General features: G+C 45.8%; 4 protein-coding genes across 8 annotated transcripts in view; all 4 read left to right on the top strand.

Annotated features, from left to right (window-relative positions):
* The window catches only part of LOC129860766 (protein prickle-like), a 45,088-nt gene extending 40,739 nt beyond the window's left edge, over nucleotides 1–4,349 (top strand). For both annotated transcript variants that reach the window (XM_055931485.1, XM_055931484.1), the window contains 5 exons: nucleotides 315–501; nucleotides 956–1,294; nucleotides 1,556–1,864; nucleotides 2,109–2,462; nucleotides 2,559–4,349. In XM_055931485.1, coding sequence (XP_055787460.1) covers nucleotides 315–501; nucleotides 956–1,294; nucleotides 1,556–1,864; nucleotides 2,109–2,462; nucleotides 2,559–3,037 — 1,668 coding nt within the window. In that variant the 3' untranslated portion in view covers nucleotides 3,038–4,349. The remainder of the gene's footprint in view (nucleotides 1–314; nucleotides 502–955; nucleotides 1,295–1,555; nucleotides 1,865–2,108; nucleotides 2,463–2,558) is intronic.
* A 791-nt stretch (nucleotides 4,350–5,140) lies between these two features.
* LOC129860764 (protein FAM110A-like) lies at nucleotides 5,141–8,868 on the top strand. Of its 2 annotated transcripts, none has more exons than XM_055931481.1 (2): nucleotides 5,141–5,313; nucleotides 6,919–8,868. In XM_055931481.1, exon 2 carries the CDS (start codon nucleotides 7,103–7,105, stop codon nucleotides 8,390–8,392), a length of 1,290 nt encoding a protein of 429 aa, XP_055787456.1. In that variant the 5' UTR covers nucleotides 5,141–5,313; nucleotides 6,919–7,102; the 3' UTR covers nucleotides 8,393–8,868. The 2 variants fall into 2 exon arrangements, with proteins under 2 accessions (XP_055787456.1, XP_055787457.1); XM_055931482.1 differs by lacking the exon at nucleotides 5,141–5,313 and adding an exon at nucleotides 6,725–6,798.
* Nucleotides 8,869–8,946: 78 nt separating this feature from the next.
* Nucleotides 8,947–16,664, top strand: LOC129860765 (sodium-dependent lysophosphatidylcholine symporter 1-A-like). Of its 2 annotated transcripts, XM_055931483.1 has the most exons (7): nucleotides 8,947–10,169; nucleotides 10,277–10,427; nucleotides 13,208–13,265; nucleotides 13,429–13,575; nucleotides 14,491–14,571; nucleotides 16,012–16,088; nucleotides 16,330–16,664. In XM_055931483.1, exons 2-7 carry the CDS (start codon nucleotides 10,329–10,331, stop codon nucleotides 16,336–16,338), a joined length of 471 nt encoding a protein of 156 aa, XP_055787458.1. In that variant the 5' UTR covers nucleotides 8,947–10,169; nucleotides 10,277–10,328; the 3' UTR covers nucleotides 16,339–16,664. The 2 variants fall into 2 exon arrangements, 1 of the variants encoding a protein (XP_055787458.1); XR_008760410.1 differs by lacking the exons at nucleotides 8,947–10,169; nucleotides 10,277–10,427; nucleotides 13,208–13,265; nucleotides 13,429–13,575 and adding an exon at nucleotides 13,617–14,221 and having other exon boundaries at nucleotides 16,012–16,664.
* Nucleotides 16,665–17,545: 881 nt separating this feature from the next.
* On the top strand, nucleotides 17,546–19,819 carry LOC129860763 (peptidyl-prolyl cis-trans isomerase FKBP1A-like). Of its 2 annotated transcripts, none has more exons than XM_055931480.1 (5): nucleotides 17,546–17,651; nucleotides 17,767–17,814; nucleotides 18,304–18,416; nucleotides 18,700–18,835; nucleotides 19,075–19,819. In XM_055931480.1, exons 1-4 carry the CDS (start codon nucleotides 17,615–17,617, stop codon nucleotides 18,826–18,828), a joined length of 327 nt encoding a protein of 108 aa, XP_055787455.1. In that variant the 5' UTR covers nucleotides 17,546–17,614; the 3' UTR covers nucleotides 18,829–18,835; nucleotides 19,075–19,819. The 2 variants fall into 2 exon arrangements, 1 of the variants encoding a protein (XP_055787455.1); XR_008760409.1 differs by having other exon boundaries at nucleotides 17,547–17,651; nucleotides 18,700–18,879.
* The last annotated feature ends 34 nt before the right edge of the window (nucleotides 19,820–19,853 follow it).

Genomic DNA, 19,853 nt, shown 5'->3' with positions numbered 1-19,853 from the left:
AATGAGACAGCCATATGTTGTTGTTCCACAAACCCCTTTTAAATCGCTCTTCCACGCACGCACACACCCACACAGACTCTTGTTTAGACCCTTGGTATTTCTGACTTAAGAGATTAGATGAAGTAGACTAATAGGTCTGTCATGACTGACCTTCACAAGTCCTTAGAGGATGTACCCTGTCACACTGTAAAGACAGTCTTAGAGAACCAGAACCAGAAATGTTCAATAGTGACGTGATTTGCTGAGCCTCTTACCCTTTTTTCCACTCACTCTCTTGCTCTCCCTCTCTCTCCTCCTCTCTTTCTGAAATGCAGATAATTCTAGCTGATGAGTGTACGGAGGCAGAGGGCCGACACTGGCATATGAAGCACTTCTGTTGTTTTGAGTGTGAGGCAGCGTTGGGAGGACAGCGGTACATCATGAGAGAGAGCCGGCCGTACTGCTGCTCCTGCTATGAGTCCCTCTATGCAGAGTACTGTGACACCTGTGGAGAACACATAGGTACTGGAACAACACAGGTCCATGTTTGCACAAAAGGAAACATATATACAGCCACTCACACAGAGAGAAGTATACAGCCACTCGCACACAGAGAAGTATACAGCCACTCACACAGAGAGAAGTATACAGCCACTCACACAGAGAGAAGTATACAGCCACTCACACAGAGAGAAGTATACAGCCACTCACACAGAGAGAAGTATACAGCCACTCACACAGAGAGAAGTATACAGCCACTCACACAGAGAGAAGTATACAGCCACTCACACAGAGAGAAGTATACAGCCACTCACACAGAGAGAAGTATACAGCCACTCACACAGAGAGAAGTATACAGCCACTCACACAGAGAGAAGTATACAGCCACTCACACAGAGAGAAGTATACAGCCACTCACACAGAGAGAAATACATATACACTCAGACAATTTTCTTAGACCCGCTTTGTCTTCCAGGTATAGACCAGGGGCAAATGACCTATGAGGGCCAGCACTGGCATGCTGCCAAGTCGTGTTTCTGCTGTGCCCGCTGTCGGCTCCCCTTGCTGGGGCGGCCCTTCCTCCCACGTGGGGGCCTCATCTTTTGCTCCAGGCCCTGCTCTCTGGGAGAGGACCCAGATAACTCAGACTCGTGTGACTCAGCCCTCCAGAGCCGGCATCCGCAGCACAGACGCTGTGAAACAGATGAGAAGAACCAGCAGCCGCAGCGCTGCTCCCCACAGCAACCACCAGAGGGAGCCAACATCCCTGTTGTCCCAGGAGAAGTCTGCATTCATGCTGCACTGGAAAATAGACGTAGGGGCTTACTGTACATACATAGATGCAGATGGCATTTACATGTTATGTAGGTCATGCCTGAGCCTTTTTATTTTCCCAGCATGTAACAGCTTTGTAATACTCATACACATAGATTATTTTACTTATTTAGCAGGCTCTTTTATCCAAAGTAACTTTGATCACATGCTCAAAACAATAGATTTTAGAAATTGTCAAAGATTACATAGCATTTTCTATTTAAGCAAGGTGTGTTTTATCTTCATTTCATCTGTCTCACAGGTGTTCACATCTCTACTAATGTTCCGAATGGAGTCCCCCCACCACTCAACAGTCATCCTAACCTCAGAGGGTCCTACTCTCCCCTTCCTCATTGTCACTTAGCCAATAACTGGGGACCATCTTGTCCTGTCGACCAATCACTCAGCAGTTTGTACCCTGAAGATTGTGACAAGCATCCAGGCAGTAGTCTGGAGTTTTTAGGAGAGCCCAATGGCTATGCGGGACACCCCCTCACCAGTTTCAGTAGAGGAACGTCTACTGCAAAGGACTGTGGGAACTGTGTGGAGAGAAGTAGTCAAGTTATGCAAGGTATTACACAAGGCAATAACATGCATCATAAGTTAAAGTGGGACTGTTCGGAATGAAAAAGTTAACTGTGGTGCTCTGTTAGATACAGTTTGCCACAAGCAAGAGTTGAGTTATATTCTATAAATCTGTAACCAAGTCTTACTCACCTCCTGTTATTGTGAGTTGATTCAACAGAAATTGTATCTCTTGCTTTTTTAAATTTATAAATGGAGGTATTTGATTTGTTTTCTCTCCCTCTTCCCAGTGTTTCCTCCCCCGAGGAACTCCTCCTTACCTGCATCACTAAACCATCCCAGTCCTGCTGCCCCTCTGCCCCTCCCGCCCCCTCAACCCAAGTCTTGTGATTTGATAATCAGGCCAAATCTGCACCAACCAGAGCCAAGCCCCCCTGACCCTAGCCCCCAATCAAGTCGAAGTGGGACAGCCAGGGTCAGTTTCCGAGAGCCAATCAGCTGCAGCTACTCTGTGGAGGAGGAAGAAGAGGAGGAGGATAAGGAGAGAAGAGAGGGGGATGAAGAACAGGCAGAGGAAGAGGATGGAGGTTTTGGGAGCAGGTTACATATGCAGAGGGGCATTCCACCTCAAATGGACCTTCTGGGTAAGAGACAGAGACAACTTTTTTTTCCTTTTCGTTCTCTTTTTTTCTTTTCATCACAAATGCCAACCGTCTTTCATTTTTTGCGTCTCCTCACAGATGGTTCATACCAACATCGTAGTTTACGGCGGAGGTGGAACCGTGGCCGTGTGGCTTCCGACTCTACTCTCCACCTAGGCACAGCGACACGTTTCCGTCACTCTCAGCCGGACAGGCCCCGTCTGGATGCTCTAGAAAGGAGACGAGAGAGGGAGAGGGTTTCCCTTTCTTCCCCTGGCGTCACAGAGCCCCCATTACTCAACCTCCAGCCAACCCAGTACAACAAACATGAGGACTCCTGCTCCACCTGCTCCTCCTCCTCAGACTCAGAGGAAGATGGTTACTTCCTGGGGCAGCCTATCCCCCTGCCCCCCCAGCTAACCCACAGGCCCCAGTCTGTGGATGGAGAGAGGGAAGGAGAGAGGGATGGAAAGACAGAAGGAGAGAAGGACAGGGGGTTGAGAAACAGCCTGAGCAGGAAGAGAAGGGCCAATGGCCTTGGTGCAAAGGACAAAGACAAGAACTGTGCCATCTCCTAAGTTTGACCCTCACAGTGAAAGTTCTGTTTTTCAACGATCAAGCCAATGTCCAGTTTCACAATAAATGATAAATATTAATCTGTAACATGTTGGGGATACTATGAATACAATACTCCTATCCAGCAGACTCATTCAAAGATTAAACCACTGTACTATAAGAAGGCAGGAGGAAACAGAGAGAGTGACTGACTGTAAGATGTATTAGAGGGATCAGATATAAAATAGAAATGTTGTGTTTGTATGTTGTTTCGGGCACTTTTTTGCACAGTAGAGTGAATCTGACATCCATCTAGGAAGTTCTGTAAGAAAATGTCACTGTGTTCCCACAGTGCATGTTATAGGATTTACTCAAACGTGAAGAAATTCACTTGACATTATATTCAAGTGAATTTGTGGAAAGAGAACACTCATTCCAGTATAAACATGTAAGCATTTATTGTGGGAAGCTATTCTTATATCTATTTTTGTATAGGACCATCTAATTAATGTACATTTAAGATTTGAGGATTCCTTCTCAGATTCTACATTTCTTTGAGGGTCTTCATGGGCATTTGTCTCTCACTCACGCTCTGCTTCCAAACATGCACATTAGAGAGTTCTTCAGAAAAGAATGTGCTGGCAGTGTTCAGTCACATTATTTCACCAAGGCCGATATAAACTAAGATTCCGCCTTTAATGTTTTTGTAGCATAGCATTTTTTTTCTACTCTGAGTGTTAAATGCAATGTTACACATTTTATGAGAATAATGATTTGAAATGTTTGTTCAACCAAATAGTTGGCTAAATATTCTGTGAGAACCAAAACAGAGTGTTGGTCCCACACAGTGAGATTGAAAGACTAAATGTGCAAACCTGGACTGTGAATGTTGGTGTGTATGTTTTGACAACCTATCATATCAAAATCTATTTGTTACATGCGCTGAATATAGCAGGTGTAGACTTTGCCGTGAAATGCTTACTTATGAGCCCTTTCCCAACAATGCAGAGTTAAAAAGGAAGAAAAATGTGCAAAAAAGGAAATAGTAACACAATAGAATAAGACTATATACAAGGTTCTCACTTTGACGTAAAGCCTCCCTATGTGAGCATATGATATTCAAAAAAGGAAATTGTGTACATTCATTGATTTTTAGATCAAAAACACATTTACTTCAAGTCTAGTTATTTTTATACTCTTGGGTGCTGGTTCCTGTTTTCAATGTTTTTTGTTGAAATGTAAAACACTTTTTAAACTTTCACTTTTCAGAGATTGTGGAAACTACAGTTTCTGAAAGTTTTGTACTAGGAGAAATAAATTCATTGAAAACTGCAATTTCTCATTTCATATCTGAATATACACAGTGTACAAAACATTAGGAACACCTTCCGAATATTGAGTTGCACCCTCTTTTGCCCTCAGAACAGCCTCAATTCATTGGGGCACTGAATCTACAAGGCGTCGAAAGCACTCCACAGGGTTGCTGGCTGATGTTGATTCCAATGCTTCCCACAGTTGTCAAGTTGGCTGGTTGTGGTGGTGGACCATTCTTGAGACACACAGGAAACTGTTGAGTGTGGAAAAACCCAGCAGCGTTGCAGTTGTTGACACTCAAACCGGTGCGCCTGGCACCTACAACCATACCCTGTTCAAAGGCACTTAAATATTTTGTCTTGCCCATTCACTGGGCACACAGACACAATCCATGTCTCAAGGCTTAAAAATCCTTCTTTAACCTGTCTCCTCCCCTTCATTAACAGATGACTTCGATAAGGGATCATAGCTTTCACCTGGTTAATCTATCATGGAAAAAGCATGTTTTGTACACTCAATGTATGTTTCATTCATTTCAATATTATGTTTCATTTTGACAATTAACTCCAACAACGGTCCTCTTTTTACAGTCTATGGTCCACACACTGACCTTCTTCAGAGGAAGGCTTCTGATCAGAGATGGGTCTGTTATTGTGTAACAGGTTCATTATTACAAACACCAGCATGCTTTAAAGAATAAATCATTAGAGGAAAAGAAACTGTCATGTGACAGAAGAACCCGGTCTACTTCCTTATGTAGGAGTGATTGGTCAGAGTAGTCAGGTGGGGGAGGGAGTAGAACAAGGAGGAGGAGCAGCACATGAGTCGTCTGACAGGTTTGGCTGGTCTGTTGCTCCCTTCCATTCTGGAACACATTTACACGCTACAGTAGAATTCTACAGTTGTTAACCTTTGTGGCGTGATGAGCTGTAGAGAGGCCTAGAGTTCCGTTGGGGACCTGTAAGATTCTACTTCCACTCTAAAGGTGAGTTTTCATTGGATTGTAAAGCCTGAGTAAGTGTGCGTGTGTCCTAGGAACCAACGCCTTCAAACAAACAGGATCAAAGAACACTAGGACAAGACCGTCTATAAGGCCTTGACTGTGTTTTTGTGAGAGGTCCTTTCAGTTTCATGTATATACCTGGCTTGTAAGTTTCTACTAGTCTTTTCTCATTAACCTCCTGGGTCATCCCATGGTGTTAGGTGTTTTTTCTTCCTAAATGGAACAAGCTGAGACTTGAGCCTGGGTTGAATGAGGAGGATCGGTATGTTCATTTTACATACCACTGCCCAGAACTTTGTGTTCAGTATTACTGTACTTGGAGAACTTAGCCTAATAAAATAGAATGTCCTCTGCCCTCATTGACATGCATTGCACTGTGTGTACAGAAGGAGTGTGAGAGGAGAAGCAACATTGAGATAAAGAGATAAGGACATGCAGGTGAGAGTGCAGTGAGACAGTTGTTGCTCGAGGTGGAATGAGAAACATGTTGAGAATGTGTCTGTCACACAGACTATTAGAGTGGTGTATTTTAAACTCACTCTTCCTCTTTCATAAAGCAATGAATACTGGTTTGTCATTGATATCTTTGCACTTTATCTACCAACGGTGCATGACACCACACTATAGGAACGTCTTTAGAAGTTAATAACAGGCCTACACTCTTAACTTCTTGTTCCCCAGTAGGGTCAGATACATGGAATCATTTCCCTGACCCAACCCCCTTGTATCCAGTTACTCCAGTTAATGTTTATGTTGCTGTGGTCACTGATCTTCAGCAGATTTACTGGTGTAGAAAAACCTATATAATGTGTGTTCTTCTAAGCAAAACAAATATTCAGATAACGAATTGATGAGGACTGACTACAGTCAACTCCTAGATGGGTTGGTCAAGTGTTACGGTTTCAGAAATACAAACCAGACAACCCTGGGGTCTGCAGTCTAGAGGAAGCCCAAGCCCAGCACAACCCCCTAGCAACTGGGAGCTTTATTTAAAGATGGCGTGGCATTGTTCCCTCTAACAGCTGTTGGGGTGTGTGTCTGGGTATTCCTCCAAACAATAGTTTGTTGACAGCTGGTGAGCCCCCCCCCCCCCCCCCCCCCACACACACTTTTCTTCAGTCCTCTCTCAAGCTCAGGCTTTTCACTGGCCTTACAATGAATGAAAATGAAGTGTGGAAGTTTATTGTGTTATATTCTTGAGATCGATGGGTGCTAGGTGTAATTGTTAAATGTTTGGACCCGCAGCCAATGGCCTGCATCCGACCCGTTCCTTTTCTATTCAGATGTATAGCATTCTGTGTTGTGATTGGCTGCATCCTGGGGTTTTGTGGGTGCAGGGGGAGGAGCCATTATACTGTTGACTTGCAATATCCCTGAATCAACCACAGCACTTTATAGTGCTTAGTGTGAGTTGCTGTATCAGTTACATTGGGGCAGTATCTCTGTATCTCTCCCTCTGTCTTTGAGGTAACTGTGAATTTATATTGATTGCTTGCCTGTATGTTTTGTCTCTTTCCTCTGACACATATATCTGATGGTGTGTAAGTTGCTGTCTGATGTGTGATGGTGTTTCTCCTTTTTCTACAGAACATCGAGACTTTAGGGCACCAGGGTTCAAGTGAGATCCCGTGGGAACTGAACGAAGACGGAATCATATCAGCCAAGAGCAAAATCCTGTCAACGTTCAGGGGACAGTAGGATCCTGGACTGATGGCATCCAAAGAAGTTTGACTTTGGGAGGAGAAAGACAGGAGTCAAGGACAACCCACCCATGTTACCTCCTACTCCCATCTCCAGCATGCCTGTGGAGACCCCCCAGCCTGTCCTGACACAGCCGGTGAGGGCTGCTGGGACGCCCAACCCCAACCGCATCCTCATGCCAAACCGCCTCCTCCTCCAACCAAGAACAGTGGCAGCAGCTGAGCCCAGGCAGAGCGCAGTGGAGAGGCTGGCGGCAGACAAGGCTAAATACGTCAAGAGTCAGGTGGCCCCCTCCAAGCAGCAGCCAATAAAAGTGCCTCCGCCTGTCATGCGCAAACCTCTGATGTCCCCGGCTACCGGACTGCGGCCAACCCGTAAGACCCAACCGCCTCGCTCTAACTACACCCAGCAAGGGAGTGCCCCATTGGACCTGGAGCACCTGAGTAACCTGATCAATGGGATGGGTGAGGCTGAAACTCCCCCTACCGCCCCCACCATGGACCCAGTGGAGAGTAGTCAGGCCCCTGATTGCCCCAGCACCACTACCATCTCTCCTTGTCCCTCTCCGTTCTCTGCTGGGGCTGCTGAGGGTATCCCGACCCCCTGCCCTGAATGGTCCACCCCAGTCAAATTAAGGATGAATGTCTCTGGCCCACTAAGTCCTTCTGGATGTTCTGCTGCAGTAACCATACGTAGAGTGGATGTAATACCCCAACACCACCATACCATGCCAGTGAGGAAGCCCTTCAGAGCACGGCAGCAGATGCATCTCCCATTGCAGCCCATGGCTCTGCATCCACACACCCAGATCCACAACGCTATGTCACCTCTTCGTCTCTTCCACCCCCGAACTACCTATGCACCAGGCCCTGCATCTCCTAAACCAGTCCCAGCCCCTCCACCACAAGACCACACCCCAACCCCCAACTCCCCGTCTACCCCTGTTCAGTTCCCAGCCAACTATTCTGTACTTCCGCCCTCCCCGTCGGTCGGTCGCCCGTCCTCCGGTAGCTCCAGGAAACGTCCCTCTCTGACCCGCTCCAAATCAGACATGAGTGACCGTTACTCCCGGGCCAGTACTGACCTGGAGCGCTTCTTCAACCTGTGTGGTTTGGACCCTTCGGATATGCAGGTGCTGAAGGGGCCGGGCTCGGACATTGTGTCCCTTGCACAGTTCCGCAGTGCCAGTGCTCCTGGGTCAGAGTGTGCAGGCCATGAGGGTGAAGAGGAAGAAGAGAACGGTGGGCCTGCAGAGCCAGCTCCCTATGGTGTCTCGGTCATTGAGAGGAACGCCAGAGTGATCAAGTGGCTTTATGGTATCCGCCAATCCAAGGATACTGCCAGGAGCACCAACATGTAGGGCCATGAGACTGATGTAAATAGAGGCAGGGGAGAAAAATATGGAGGTACACTTTAAACATAATTCCTGTACAGAGAAAAAAAACTGGAGAAGTCTGACTGCCGTATAAACCAACCAATGACAATGAAAATGAAAGGAAGGGACTGATGTGTACTAATAATGAAAGAAAAAGTATGTTAAAGCAGTATGATAAGAGTGTTGGACATCATTTGTGCAAGATATTTGGTACTTTGTACTACCACCCGTTTCACCTTTATTGACAAAAAAGATAGCCAGTCAGATTACAAGTAAGTTATCAGATTTGTGTTCTCTTATTTTAAAATGAGAAATACATCAACATATTTGTTTTTGTCTCATACTGGGGCTTACAAGTCTTTCTTGGTTGTTGGTTGTGCTGCTGTTTGATTGCTTTGTTACTGTATGTTCAGATAATCTGTTTCTAAATAAATACCATTAACAATGTTAAAGTAAACTGATCTGAAGTGTGTGAGTTCATCATTCATGTTCTCTGTTTTGTAGGGGTGTAGCTGAGGCAGGAAAAGGTAGGGAGAATTTCACGAGGTCATGGGAGTCCAATTCAATATGAAGTTTCTGTTGAACATTTGGCTTAGTGTGTTTTTACTCCATTTGAACTTGAGCAACTCATGATTAATGACGATGTGAAACAATGATTTGATTTATCAGAAGCATTTATTTGGTTCTCCATCCTCTTGCAATGGACTACCATTTCCCCTAACACCTTTTTGTGTTATAACACTTTAGTGCTTCATGGGTGGGTTCACTGGGTTGATGTACTTTGGCAGGAGTTTCTCACTTTCAAACGGCCAGGGTTGTTCTGTGGGATTGTCAACGATTAAGACGTGTGCATGTGTCCATGGTTACCAGATACTAGTAGTACTTAGCTTGTTCTCATGTCAGAAGCAGAGAATCATAATGAAGTTGTAGGACAGAGATATTACAGAGGAGGCAAAGGTGACCTGGAGTGGTCTGTAACCAACGGGGAAGCCTAGTTCCAAAGGATGAGCTGCTTCAAGACTTTTACAGATCTTGAGGAGTCATTTACTCGCCCAAACCATTGATGGAAACACATGCAAGGACAGTCATCAATGCAAGACTATTGTAAGCTTTAATTTAAAGTTTGAATTTCTTAAATATAAAACTGTTAATTACCTTTTATTGTGCTTAGTAAACCAAAAATGGGTATAAAATGTTGATTTTCTCTTTAAAGAAGACTTCACTTCATGTTTTCAACTTGTTACTGAGACAGGTAGCTGGGCTGTGAAATAGGACAGGAAAAACACAAGATCCTATTCACACCCTTTATTTTACTCTCTCTCACTCTCTGTTTTTCTATCCCACAAGCATGTATGTCCAGTGTGTGTGTGTGTGTGTCTCTGTAATATATCCGGTCACTGTAGAGGCCAGGGGGCTTCTTCTGTCCAGGAAGCTATGTGCTATTTTATTGTGCTATGCCATGGGAGGCGTGCCATATCAGATTACTACTGTTGACATGGGCTTGGCTTTACAGATGTTCCTACTGGATGTTCTACAGGTCAGTAATGTTACTCATTGCTTGCATGCCAGTCAGTCCGTCAACTCCACTGTCTCATGTCTGTCTGTCTGTAATCTCTCTGGCCTGGAGTCCTTTCTGTCCCTGGCTCTTTTGCAGATTGAGGCCTTCTATGTTTCTCTGATCCTTCAAGAGGAACTGACCCATCCCTACCTTCAGGCTAGTGAGCCTCAGCGGTTTGGCACCCATTGGCAAACTCATGCCATGGTTAGTGGATCTCAGTAATGCCTTCAATTTTATATTGACATTGAGCAGTGCTATCCATTCGGACTGTCCTTCTCAGAGCATCCCTTTCTGTATTTTGTGTTTTTCAGGGTGGTTGTCTCCATGCCTTTTGGGGTCTTCTCCTATGTCCTGCTGTAGTTCATGTCTCAAGCCTACAGTGTTCCCTGGTACCTCACAGCAAACTGCCTGTTTGAGACCCTCATGACATCCAGCCTGTTATCTACTCTTCCTTCACATATAGTATGGCCCGCCAACCCTATCTCTAAGTCTTTACCCTCTACATCCTCAACCACTGTTTGCCTTGCTCTATTTCTGTATCATCATGACTACTGTATGTATCCCAAACAAATCACTTGGCTGTAGCCTGATCTCTGCAGGGCTATTGCCGTTGCTTCTTGAGAATTACCTGACTGTATGAAACAAGAAGTACAATTTACTGCGCCTACTCCCTGTACTTACCGTGGAGAGCGAGAGTACGGGCAGACACCGTGTTACGCAGTAGAGCGCATGGTGTCTCCTGTACGTGTGCATAGCCCGGTTCGGTACATTCCAGCTCCACGTATCGGCCGGGCTAGATTGAGCGTTGAGCCGGATGTCATGAAGCCGGCCCAACGCATCTGGTCACCAGTGCGTCTCCTCGGGCCGGCTTACATGGCACCAGCCTTACGCATGGTGTCCCCGGTTCGCCTACATAGCCCGGTGCGGGTTATTCCACCTCCCTGCACTGGTCGGGCGACGGGGAGCATACAACCAGGTAAGGTTGGGCAGGCTCAGTGCTCAAGGGAGCCAGTACGCCTGCACGGTCCGGTATTTCCGGCGCCACCTCCCCGCCCCAACCCAGTACCACCAGTGCCTCCTCCACGCACTAGCCCTATGGTGCGTGTCTCCAGCCCTTTACCACCGGTGCCTACACCACGCACCAAGCCTCCTGTGTGTCCCCAGAGTCCTGTGCGTCCTGTTGCTGCTCCCCGCACTAGCCCTGAGATGCGTGTCCCCAGTCCGGTACCACCAGTTCCGGCACCACGCACTAGGCCTAATGTGCGCTCCCAGGGTCCAGCATGCCCTGTTCCTTCTCCCCGCACTATCCTGAAGGTGCGTGTCTTTAGCCCGGTACCTCCAGTTCCGGCACCACGCACCAGGCCTACAGTGCGTCTCAGCCGGCCAGAGTTTGCCGTCTGCCCAACGGCGCCTGAACTGCCCGTCTGCCCAACGGCGCCTGAACTGCCCGTCTGCCAAGTGCCGAATGAACTGCCCGTCTGTACTGAGTCTTCAAAGCCGCCCGTCTGTACTGAGCCTGCAAAGCCGCCCGTCTGCCATGAGCCTTCAGAGCCGTCCGCCAGACAGGGGCCACGAGAGCCGTCCGCCAGACAGGAGCCGCGAGAGCCGTCCGCCAGACAGGAACCGCGAGAGCCGTCCGCCAGACAGGAGCCGCGAGAGCCGTCCGCCAGACAGGAGCCGCGAGAGCCTTCCGCCAGACAGGATCAGCCAGAGCCTTCCGTCAGACAGGATCAGCCAGAGCCTTCCGCCAGACAGGATCAGCCAGAGCCTTCCGCCAGACAGGATCAGCCAGAGCCTTCCGCCAGACAGGATCAGCCAGAGCCTTCCGCCAGACAGGAGCAGCCAGAGCCTTCCGCCAGACAGGAGCAGCCAGAGCCTTCCGCCAGACAGGAGCAGCCAGAGCCTTCCGCCAGACAGGAGCAGCCAGAGCCTTCCGCCAGACAGGAGCAGCCAGAGCCTTCCGCCAGACAGGAGCAGCCAGAGCCTTCCGCCAGCCAGGATCCGCCAGAGCCGTCATCCAGCCAGGATCCGCCAGAGCCGTCATCCAGCCAGGATCCGCCAGAGCCGTCATCCAGCCAGGATCCGCCAGAGCCGTCATCCAGCCAGGATCCGCCAGAGCCGTCATCCAGCCAGGATCCGCCAGAGCCAGCCAGCCAGGATCCTCCAGCCAGCCAGGATCCACCAGAGCCAGCCAGCCAGGATCCGCCATCCAGCCAGGATCCGTCCCTCAGTCCGGAGCTGCCGTCCCTCAGTCCGGAGCTGCCGTCCCTCAGTCCGGAGCTGCCGTCCCTCAGTCCGGAGCTGCCGTCCCTCAGTCCGGAGCTGCCGTCCCTCAGTCCGGAGCTGCCGTCCCTCAGTCCGGAGCTGCCGTCCCTCAGTCCGGAGCTGCCCCTTATCCCGGAGCTGCCCCTTATCCCGGTGCTGCCCCTTATCCCGGTGCTGCCCCTTAGTCCGGTGCTGCCCCTTAGTCCGGTGCTGCCCCTTAGTCCGGTGCTGCCCCTTAGTCCGGTGCTGCCCCTTAGTCCGGTGCTGCCCCTTAGTCCGGTGCTGCCCCTTAGTCCGGTGCTGCCCCTTAATCCAGTGGGGTTAATGTGGAGGGTGGCCATTTGGAGGAGGCTACGAAAGCGGGTAGTGACTATGGTGGGGTGGGGCCCACGACCAGTGCCAGAGCCGCCACCGTGGACAGACGCCCACCCAGACCCTCCCCTAGACTTTATGCTGGTGCGCCCGGAGTTCGCACCTTAAGGGGGGGGTTATGTCACACCCTGGCCTTAGTTATCTTTGTTTTCATTATTATTTTAGGTAGGTCAGGGTGTGACATGGGGAAGTTTATGTGTTTTTGTATTGTCTAGGGTGTTGTATGGTTTAGGGGGTTAAGTAGAGTAGATGGGTTAGTGTTTAGTATAGATGTCTAGGAAAGTCTATGGTTGCCTGAATTGGTTCTCAATCAGAGACAGCTGGTTATTGTTGTCTCTGATTGGGAGCCATATTTAAGGCAGCCATGGGCTTTAGCTGTTTTGTGGGTAATTGTCTATGTGTAGTGTTTGTGTCAGCACTATCTGTCTTTATAGCTTCACGGTCGTCAGTTTTGTTATTTTTGTTAGTTCGTGTATAGTTGTTCGTTTCTTGTGTGTTTTCTCTCTTCTTTAATAAAATATGTATTTTGCACACGCTGCGCCTTGGTCCAATCTCTCACAGCAAGACGATCGTGACACATGGTTTCTGTCTCTTTCCTGACACAGTGTATTAATGTGCCTTCCCTTTCGCTGAACATGAGACAGAGACTCTGCACAGCCTACAGTAAGAGCTTGATATCCACTGTCTCGTTTTTCATATTGTATTGATGAATTGCATACAGTAACAATTGATAAAATTATACATTTCAGTTTTTCAGCCTCACCTGTCCCTTGGTCTGTCTGTTTCTCCTTCCTTCTCTCTCTCTCTTGCTTTCTCTCTCTGACAGGGATGAGTGTGGAGAAGCTGGCAATGCTGGTGGCCTCTGTGATTCAGGGTCAGGTTGAGGCTGTATTCTACACAGAGAAGGCTGGGGCATGTCAGCAGTTGGACCAGAGCCAGGAGCTGCCTCACAACACCCCTTCACCACAAACCGGTACTACAGATCATGGTTCTACTTCCCCTCTGAAACACACTGCAGGCAGGGCATGGTGCAAGTAACTGTTTCCCAGTCTCAAACCCTAGCCTAACCCAGCACTGAAGGATATACCGCTCTCCTACTATGTTGGTTTAGCAGCATTTCTTTGTCTGTGGAAGTGAACTTACCTATAATTCCAGGGATATCATATTACACTAATTAACTGTCCTTAGCACAACTAACAAAGGCCATTCTTGTGTGTGTGTGCACGTGGGAGCATGCATTTCAAGGACATGAGTTTGTCTTGTTTGTTTACCCATAGGCCTGTGCGTTTTATGCATACATGTGAAGGACTTGTGTTTGTGTAGCCTTGTTTATCTGTGAGGTTTTGTGTATTTTTCCCTGTTGTAAGGGTTTCCTGACCTCAGTGCTGGTCATGGGTGGGTTGTTCTTCCTCTGCTGCCTTGTCCTTTTCCTGGGGGTGAAAGAGCAGCGGAGTGAGTCAACGGTCAGAACAATGGAGTTAGGGTTAGAGTGTGGTCAGTTTAGAACTGCTAGAGCAAAGCACATGGGAGGTCAAGGTTCAGTAGAACATGTTAAAGAATCTAGAGCTGGGAGGTGGCTAAATAATGGATAGGCTTGGAACTAAAGAAACTTAGTCACGGTAAGTAAGTATTTTCTTCAGTTTTCTACAATACCAAACACCTTTCTCTGATTTTGTCTCCAGCTCCCCTCTCTAGTGTGGATAGAGTGTGTGTGTCCTATCTCTCCACTCTAAAGATGCTAGTGTGCCATGTTCCTAACCAACAACTGGTCCTTGGCTTCCTCTTTTCTGCACTTGCCTTCTAGATAAATCCTTGCCTGGACTGCATTCAAATTAATCAACAAAAAATTCATAAATCTTGAATTAACTAATGCACATTTTTTCCTTAGATGTCTTTGGGGAACTTTGCACTGTTCTGTACCCATGCAGCTGGGCTTGGGTCCCAGTTCCAGCCCCTTCCGTCTCTGCTGGTAAGACATAGCTTGTTGCTACACACAGTTCTGTCAATGTCACACATAGTTGTATCACACACCCCACACCCTCTTGGCCACAAAAGGACGGTCTGATTGGCTCAACACACAGATGACAGAACACATTTCTTATCCAATCTGGCATATCATACTCTTTATGATTTGATATATTTATGTGTAGCTGGTATTCGTCTCTGCAAGCTAACCACTTATTCCTTATTAAAGGGCAAAAACTATAGCCACAAGACATTCTCTTGTTAGTGTTTAATATCTGGGATGGTTGTTTGTTTGTCCTAACAGATTGCAGCAACTATAGCTGTTTCACTGTTACAGGCATCTCTGGTATGGGCTTGGAAATAGATTACAATCTCCATTGGTCTGTGAGCACAACATTGTTTCTCCCTTTATGACAAGTTTAGGCTCACAGTAATAATAGTCTTCACTTACTGTGTGTGTGATGTTTTTTTCTTCGTATTTACTGCCAGTCTTCGTGGCCATGTGTGTGATGCTAGGATTCAGCTTGGCAACCGTGTTCCTGCTGCCTTGGCGAGTCTGCAGTTGGAAGGCCACGACTCTGGCTTTGGGCTGTCTCTGCTCTCTACTCTACTCTGCTCCAGTTCTGTCTCTGCCTCTGTCACTCTGAATGACACTCAACACACACAAAATGCTGACTTGATGATTCATTAATAAACCCCCATGACAGCCTGTCAAGTGTTTAATATTCTAATATGCTGATATATGCTGATTTGACACTTGGCCAGTTTACACTTCAATCGAACTCACCAGACAGTGCTTGTTGCATAATCTGCGTGTGGTCTGATTTGCGAACCAGTCTCTTATTATTCATGTAGGTCCATGCTCCCAGATGTGGTAGATGACTTAGCTGTGAAAAAACCCTGCTGCAAGGACCTGGAGCAACTGTTTTTTTCTACTGCTATGCCTTCTGCAGTAAGCTAGGGGAGGCCTGTCTGTTGGAATCTCAACCATGACTAACATTGAGTCATACATCCACCTACTCCTCCTCTCCCTTTCTCTCCTCATTATGTCAAATCTGATTTCATGTTTCTATCACTCAATTTATGTTACGTGTTCATGCATGCGTGTGTATATTTTCTGTTTGTATTTATGCTTGTTGTACTGCAGCTTTGTGGGGTACACTATTAGGAAAAAAAGGGTTCCAAAAAGGTTCTTCAACTGTCCCCATAGGAAAAAACTGTTTTGGTTCGGGGTACAACCCCTTTATGGTTTCTATTAGAACCCTTTTGGGGAAAGGGTTCTACCTGGAACCAGAAAGGGTTCTTCAAAGGGTTCTCTTATGGGGACAGCTGAAGAACCATTTTAGGTTAAAGAGTGTACTGTGCAGTTGCCTGTAGACAAAGTGAGGACATGATGACTGCCCTGATTGTACTGTTTTCCCCTGTGCCCATCACCCTGCTGCAGGTAGGGCTGGTCTTCTTCCACCTGTACCCCATCAACAAGGAACAACGCCTCCAGCTCCAGAGAGAGCAAGGCATAGAGTGAGTCATGCACACTCTTGGCTCTCCTAAGAGGCTGCTTTAGTGCTCCTACTCTGACAATAGCTTCCTGTCAAAATCCAACATACTGCCTCACACCTTCACTTACACATACCTGAGTTTATGCTTCTTCTTAAACATCCTGCCGCACACTTCCTCTCTTATTGATGTTTTGTATTTGCATGACATTAAATATGTGTAGCCCTAGGCCACTAACTGTTCTTGTTTTCCCTTCAAATGATAGAGGAGATAGGCTGAACACGCAGTCATCAGTCAAGACGCCAACCACCTTTTTATTTAATTTAGCCTTTACTTATCTAGGCAAGTCAGTTAAGAACAAATTCTTATTTACAATGCCGGCCAAACCCGGATGGGCCAATTGTGTGCCACCCTATGGGACGCCCAATCACGGACCGATGTGATACAGACTGGATTCGAACCAGGGACTGTAGGGACTGTAAAATATATTTTGATTTTGGTTACTACATGATTCCATATGTGTTATTTCATAGTTTTGATGTCTTCACTATTATTCTACAATGTAGCAAATAGTACAAATAAAGAAAAACCCTTGAATGAGTAGGTGTCCAAACTTTTGTCTGGCACTGTGTGTGTGTGTGTGTATATGTGTGTATATGTATACATGTGTATATATATTTGTGTGTGTACATGTATGTATATATATAAAACATTTTCAACCCCTTATTTTGGGGAGCACAAAACTAACTCCATACTTCCATTCGTTTCAATGGGTTACCTTCAGATATCCCATGACACTTGTTCTCTTGAGTCTCCCCTTTCCATAGTGTGGTCATAATACTGTACTTATCAGTTCAAAACTGATATCTCTAGTTTAAATTGACTGATTTTGCTGGGGATTTTTTTTATGTTACTTAGATTGACGAACTGGTTAATGTGAAAGAATTACTACACAGTCCTGACAACTCACGTAACTTTTCCTGAGATATATACTTACTAGAAACAATTGGAACACCAAGCTCACAAAAATAATTAATACATACACACTTATTTTAAAATGTCCATAAATGTGCTAAATGATGGCAGCCATTTTTTTTAAAGAACCAGGAAGATGAAGTTGTCAAGGTCACACCCCACACATGACAGAATTGAAAAGCCCAGACTGTCCACTCAGGAGGACAACAGCACTTAATACAGTAGCTTGTATGAGATACGGACCAAAAACTGATGTCCACTAGCGAAGGACAAAAAGGAATTGTCTCAGGAGGATATGAACGATTAGGCATTACTTCTCATCATAACTAGCATTGGCCCATTAATTGCGGTTGCCCTCCCCCTTGTCTTCAATGCATTGGGGCATATTCATTACATTAATTCTGTTGCAAAACGTTTCTTCAAAACAGAACAAAAGGGGGCGGGATCTACCTGAATATATCGAATAGAAACTCCCGTTTTAGTTGCAAAACTGAACGTTTTGAAACTGTTTAGACTAATGATTACACCCTTGGACTTCCAGTTCCGCTTGCATTTTTGTGCGTCGGAGAGCGAAAATGGGAGTAGAAATCGAGACCATAACCCCGGGTGATGGTATGGAACAAACAGCAAATTTGATTAAATTGGTTTAGTGGATATAACTAAATTCTAAATATAAATATGTTTACATATTGCCTGGCTAATTCTCACCCTTTCTTCAATATTTTAGGCCAGACATTTCCCAAAAAAGGGCAGACATGCGTTGTGCATTATGTCGGTAAGTCAGCGAGCTAGCTAGCTGGATAGCTTAGCTAGCTAATGTCAGTTGTCTACCTTCGTCGGCAACAATATAAGTGTTGTGGTATTTGTTGGAAAATCTAATCTGCAAAGCTGATATAGTCTGATTAACTACGTAACAATTGCCACACCACTTTCTTATCTAATTAAAAGTAAGTCGTTTTTCTACGACGGGTAGCTAGTTAGTTAGCTATAATGGCTACCTACACACCCTAACTAAACTAGCTAGCTCATAGCTTGCCAGTTTTCTGCTGAAAACCAGTGATAATTCATTATTAAGACGGGTGTTAGCCAACTTTCCATTGTTCAATAGCTTTATTAGTTTACTGTGGATGTTTATTTATCCAGGCAATTTTGATATGGATGCTATCAAACGGTAACTAGCTACAGTATTTGTGAGGGGACAAAAATGCAGGTAACGTTAGCTACACAGATCTATGACTTTCTCGCAATACTCTTTTGCACGCAGGCTCACTGACTGATGGAACCAAGTTTGACTCATCCCGGGACAGAGGCAAGCCTTTCAAGTTCAAGATAGGCAAGCAGGAGGTCATCCGTGGCTGGGAGGAGGGGGTTGGCCAGGTAAGGTTCTCCTGGGTGTGTGGCCCAGTTGGTAGAGCATGGCGTTTGTAATGCAGGGTTCAATACCACGGGGGACCAGTACGAAAAATGTATGCGCTCACTGTAAGTCGTGAGCCACTCTGGATAAGAGTGTCTGCTTAAATGACTTAAATATAATGATTAAACTATTTGTTTCATTCATTTAGGAAATCAAAAAAATGGGTTTAGGAGTGATTTGTCAGGACACAATGGGAGGGTTATGTTATTGAATGACATCTTCCAAATCGGACATATTTTGTTTCAGATGAGTGTGGGCCAGAGGGCGACCCTGACCTGCACGCCGGACTTTGCTTATGGCAGCAAAGGGCACCCTGGCATCATCCCACCCAACTCTACACTAATCTTTGATGTGGAGCTGATGGGCCTGGAGTGAAGCCTGTGTGCGTGCACTTGTTACGTGTTTAATTCCACTCAGATTTTCAGGGTGAGAGAATTCTACAAAAAATCGTCTGCAATAATTGCGCTCCACTGTTGGTGTTTAACTACAGAGTAGATTACAGTGGTAAGAGCTTAAGAGCTCATTAGAATGTGTGTAACAAGCTTTGGTGCTCATCTCCCATAATCCCCTCTGTCGCATCTCTCCTGTTAACCACATAACTATCCCTGTCCCTCTGTGCAGGTTGACTCCTATCTCGGGAACATGGAGGAAAAGGCTAAAGGAAGATTAATGCACTTGACTCCTGTAAAAGACTGTCTAATAGCTTCAGCACTTCACTCTCCTTTCCATTTAGATTCAAATGTGTTTTTGTCGCTTGCTTAATACCTTATCCTTGATCCTTATCCTTATCCTTGATCTAGCTTGTCGTAGAACACCCTAACATAGGCCATACCTTTCAGATATCATGTCATTTTATTCTGTTATGTATGTTTATGGTATTGTTTTTTTCTTTTTACTTCAAATAAGTAAGTCATGCCTGCCATCAGGGGTAAGTACTGACACAATTTGGGATAAAGTATCATTACACAAATATTAAATTTGATCTCATTCTTGTGGCTCTGTGAGTGGCCTTGCTTTAGCAACTTTTTTGAAAATGTGGACATACGTGATTTAAAAAATATATATATGACTCTTTACCTAAATGGATCGGGTAATGTAATTTGGATTACAGAAGTTGACTTAAATTAATATTAGTGATGTTTTGATATAGATTTTTTTCAGTTGCATCAACTTTCTGTATGAAACACTGAATAGCATGGCACACACTGTTTGCAAGACCATATATATATATACAAATGTGTAATTAAAGGTCATTATTATAGTACAGAACTCGCAGAGTATGCTGACAAGTATAGTTTCCTCTCAAGCAACAAAATGGGTCAATTTCCTATGGGTGTGTTTGAATAAAAATATCCTTTAACACGCATGATATTGTGTTTTTTAAAATAGAATAGAAAAAA

The sequence above is a fragment of the Salvelinus fontinalis genome, chromosome 8, assembly GCF_029448725.1.
Source record: "Salvelinus fontinalis isolate EN_2023a chromosome 8, ASM2944872v1, whole genome shotgun sequence".
NCBI classification, from domain to species: Eukaryota; Metazoa; Chordata; class Actinopteri; order Salmoniformes; family Salmonidae; genus Salvelinus; species Salvelinus fontinalis.
This window is presented reverse-complemented; position numbering and strand designations above follow the sequence as displayed.